Here is a 4,438-nt window from a genome sequence, read left to right as displayed (position 1 = left end):
GTGTAGACATGCATATCTAGACAAAACAATGTATCCAGCTAATACAAATCCAAAATATTGAACGAATACGAATGCAATTAAATTTGTAATTTATGTACATATTACCCCTGTGTATTGTATCTGGCCAATATACTACCTTGATAAGATACACTCGCATTTGCCGCTTACGATTAATTGATACCAAAACTCAACATGTCCAATTAGTACCATCGCATATTTTTCTTTCTTCTAAGAGATATGTCTGTTACAATTGAGATGCTCCTTCATCAAGTATTCATAGGGTATATTCTTTTACGCAAGTGCTAGCGATTGAGAATGAATATGTATGCAATTTAATCTGTATATTATTTTATGCAAGTGCTAACGATTTAGATGCTGCTTCATCAAATATTCATAGGGTATACCTAAACTTAGTTCATATATAAAAAGTTAATGCTGATTCAACTTTCAGTTTAGTTTAGAGTGTCCTATAGTCCGTTGTAGATGATAACATATTCTGCATTTTACTTTAGGCTAGCAATGGATAAAATTAGTAATAATGACACCATATAGCATGCTAACTATCCTACGGGCCGGGTGATGCATATTTGGAGGTGTTTCCTAAAAGGATATCTTGTGGCTGGATATTTCAAAAACCCCATGCATATGCCACTGTGAAATGATGTCACCACTCTAATGAGACAAAGATCAAAGGGGGGCAATTCATATCTTCTCATGAATTGGGTCTTGAAATTCGACTTTGGGATTACTGTTGTGTTTGATGTTTCTTTATTACTTTCATAGTTGTGACGTGATGCATATATCCTACTAGGTTGTGAGGTAGAATACACTTTCTATGGCCAAATACGAGGTATACATTTTTCACAAGAAAGTACCTCATGGCCATGTGTGATAACTGTTTATATAAGGCATGCCATACTTTTACCTATTTTGGTTGTTGAAAACTTCACAACCGGGTGACCACCAACCAAACATGATCATGAAGTTAGACATGTATAGAAAGTTGAAGTGAAGACGGTTTAGAGAGCAGTTTATGTCATATTTTTGCACGAGAAGTCAATGTTGATTAGAGTGTTCGGTGTTACAAGTCGCAAAACTAATATAACAACAAATATGGAACTTGACCCATGAGCGCAACTCACTATGTTCCGAAGAAGCATAAAATTGTACCAAAGCTAAATTCAAAAGATAAAACGAAAGAAAATCATAATGACTAACCGCAAAAATTAAAGAAAAAGAAACCAACCATGCACTTTTACGAGACAATCAACACGAACTTATTATGTAACCTCGGTGCCGCGTATGCATGCATATCTAGACAAATCATTATATCCAGCTAATACAAATCCAGAATATAGAATGAATACGTATACCATTAAATTCGTAATTTATGTACACATCCCCCGCTGTCTATCGTATCCGATCGATATACTACCTTGATAAGATACACACGTATTTGACGCCTACGATTAATTGCTTCCAAAACTAAACATTTCCAATTAATACGACCGCATATTTTCTTCTTCTTCTAATAGCCTGAACAAAAAGGCATTTTGCATCTTCCCTCTGACCCCAATAGCACAAGCTCAATCTGGTTGAAAGTGTGTACAACACCCGCAAAAAAAAAGGTGTGTACAAGACATATTTTGAATTTGTTGGCATGCATAGGCAAGTGGGCTAAAGCTTAAAAGCCATAAAATCCAAGGGCCTTGATGGAAACTGACGTTCATTGTAGCTATCTGTAGGTGACGTGAAAAATCGTCCTCGTCTCATCCTCGCACACTCTCGAGATTCTCCCCCCTCCCAATGCTTCTCCTCCTCTATATAAACGTCCCCATTCACCCACCTCCTCCCTCCAGTTCACATCCACCTCATACTTTCTCTTGCAACAAGTCAGTAAAGATTCCGTTTGGAGAGCGAGAGCTCCGGTGTAAAACCGATGGGTCTGGATGTAGGAGAGATCGGCATGGGCGCAGATTTGAGCCTGGATTTGAAGATGTTCGCGGCCAAGAGCCTGGGGCGGGTGAGGGAAGCGCCGGCGGCCGCCATGGACGACTGTATCCGGAGGCTGGAGGAGGAGAAGAGCAAGATCGAGGTGTTCCGGCGCGAGCTCCCCCTCTGCGCACGCCTCCTCGCTGACGGTGAGAGAGAAACTTCTTGCTTGCTTGCTTGTGCTAGTACTAGCTATTATCCCTTTGTTGTTTTCTTCTTTTTGGGGAGCCTTTCTTGACGTGGTTTGGTTGCTTGCGCAGTGATTGATGTGATGAAGAAGGAGGTGGAGGAGAAGAAGAGAGGCGGCGATCGAGGAGAGGACAAGGAGGACGCCGGCGCAGGCGACAAGAGCAACTGGATGAGCACCGCGCAGCTCTGGACCGGCGATTCCGTCCCGGGGGACGATGCTTCCGAGGTAGGATCCGGCGATTCAGTTGCCCGCGTGCTTGCTTGTTGTCGATGAAGCATTTATGATCATTAAATCGTGGTGGTTTTATTGTGTTTGGGGTTCTGAAAGTTTGCGCCTTTTTACGATTGCAGAAGCAGGGTGAGAGGAGGAGGTCGTCGGAGCCGGAATCTCGCGACGGCGCTGCCTTGCCGTTCAAGGCCGTGGGCTCCGGCGCGCCGGCGTTCGCGCCGCCGAGTTTGAGGAAGGATGACAAGGCTGTGGGGATGCCGGATCTGCCGTTTCTGTCGCCGGCACCGATCAAGACCTCTCCGGCTGCTGCTACCGGCGGCGCTGAAGAAAGCCGCCGTCAGCTTGTGGGATTTGAGCAAGAAGCGGCGAGGGCTGCGGCCGCCCTGGCACCGGCTGCCCCTTCCCTAAGCCTCCAGGCGCAGTCGCAGCAGACAGCACAGCAGCAGCAGCAGCAGCAGCAAGCGAGGAAGGCGCGGCGGTGCTGGTCGCCGGAGCTGCACCGCCAGTTCGTCACTGCCCTGCACCAACTCGGTGGTCCCCAAGGTGAGCGCTTCACAAATACTCCCAGAACTGGATATAATATCAAGAACACCCAGTAGATATATATAGTAGCAGCAAATTATTGAGAGCTTACATGGCTGTTATCCTTGCCATGATTGCAGTTGCTACTCCAAAGCAAATCAGGGAGCTGATGAAGGTGGATGGCCTGACCAATGATGAAGTGAAGAGCCATCTCCAGGTGAGCAATTCACCACTATCTTTCACAAACTTCTGTCCATGTACTACTAATGATGGAATTTATTACTAGCTTTTACTAATTTGCATTGACACTAATGTGAATCATGTATTGTTTTTCTTATGGTTCAGAAATACCGTCTGCACAACCGAAGGGCGCCAGGATCTCCGGCAGCCAACCGGCCGATCGTGCTCATGGGAGGGCTCTGGATAACTCAGGAGCAGAGCAGCTCCCAGTCAGGGGGATCACCTCCGGGGCCCCTAAACTTCTCAAGCTCAGGCGTAGCTGCCTCATCGGTGACGGTCAGCGGCGAGGAGGAAGATGGCAGATCAGAGAGCTATGGCTGGAAATGATCGATCAAGAAGTTATATTAGTGTTTGTTCAGAGTTTCCTGGTCGATTCCATGGCGCGCGATGACAGTGGTATCTTGAGAGATTCCTGAGACAGGATTGTAGTGTAGCCTTTTTTGTTGTATGCAGGGTGATCAAGCCTTGAGTGCTTTGAGATGAAACTCTTGCTGTTATTATGTAAGTACATCGGAAAGAGGTTATACTAGTTACAATTTTGCGGATATGTTAATCTAAAAAGGTTGGGGCAGAGCTACAATTTTCGCCCAGAGAATTTACCAATGATCAGTGTCAGACTTTCTCTTGATAAGCAAATTTCCGTATGGATTAAGTACAGTATACAGCTTTTCATAAAGCTTGCTGCTGTTGTTTGTTGATTCAACTGAAAGTCAGTTGCAGGTAGATTCTGAACTTGTGATTGTGCCCGTGTTTTGCTTCTCTCCAGCAAATTAAGGTGCATTTTTCTGCTTCTTGATGACCATGAGCATCAAGATCCAATTCAAAGACTGAATGGAGAAAACATCAAGATGTCTGCTCTGGATTCCACAACTGAAGAAAAATGCTTTGGATCCTCATCCTTTCCCTTGGAACTTGAGGTGGTCCTGAATCCGGATAATACTCCTACCTATTATGAAGAACCTATCAGAAACTTGAGATGATCCTACCCCTACCTATTGTGAAGCAAAGCATCATGTGTTTCACCTGACCTGACCAAATATCTGCTCTGGGATGTTGGGACACCAAGAATCTGATCATGATCTGTCGCCTGAAAACCAGGATGGCAGGAGTGCACACCAAGAATCTTCCTCGGCTCCGCTCATTTCTCACCGGCTGCTGCTGCTGCTGCTGCAGAACCTAACTAACCGTGCATTCTTGGCATGAAAGTCTAGGTTTCCAGGTCGCCCGCACACCCTTGATTTCTTGCGAGTTTGTTGCTGTGTGAGG

The 4,438-nt window shown here is 45.1% G+C and overlaps 1 protein-coding gene across 1 annotated transcript; it reads left to right on the top strand.

Moving 5' to 3' along the window:
- Positions 1 to 1,840: 1,840 nt before the first annotated feature.
- LOC119363871 (transcription factor NIGTH1-like) lies at positions 1,841 to 3,775 on the top strand. Its single transcript, XM_037629242.1, has 5 exons — positions 1,841 to 2,141; positions 2,253 to 2,407; positions 2,533 to 2,953; positions 3,073 to 3,149; positions 3,278 to 3,775. Exons 1-5 carry the CDS (start codon positions 1,940 to 1,942, stop codon positions 3,497 to 3,499), a joined length of 1,077 nt encoding a protein of 358 aa, XP_037485139.1. The 5' UTR covers positions 1,841 to 1,939; the 3' UTR covers positions 3,500 to 3,775.
- The last annotated feature ends 663 nt before the right edge of the window (positions 3,776 to 4,438 follow it).

The sequence above is a fragment of the Triticum dicoccoides genome, chromosome 2B (assembly GCF_002162155.2).
Source record: "Triticum dicoccoides isolate Atlit2015 ecotype Zavitan chromosome 2B, WEW_v2.0, whole genome shotgun sequence".
In the NCBI taxonomy this organism is placed as follows: domain Eukaryota; kingdom Viridiplantae; phylum Streptophyta; class Magnoliopsida; order Poales; family Poaceae; genus Triticum; species Triticum dicoccoides.
Note: the sequence above shows the minus strand (reverse complement) of the source record. Positions and strands in the feature narration are given on the sequence as shown.

Coding starts and splice junctions, on each gene's coding strand:
- LOC119363871 (XM_037629242.1), top strand. CDS start 1,940: ATGGGTCTGGATGTAGGAGAGATCGGCATGGGCGCAGATTTGAGCCTG. Junction 2,408..2,532: donor CGGGGGACGATGCTTCCGAG/GTAGGATCCGGC, acceptor TTACGATTGCAG/AAGCAGGGTGAGAGGAGGAG. Junction 3,150..3,277: donor AAGTGAAGAGCCATCTCCAG/GTGAGCAATTCA, acceptor CTTATGGTTCAG/AAATACCGTCTGCACAACCG.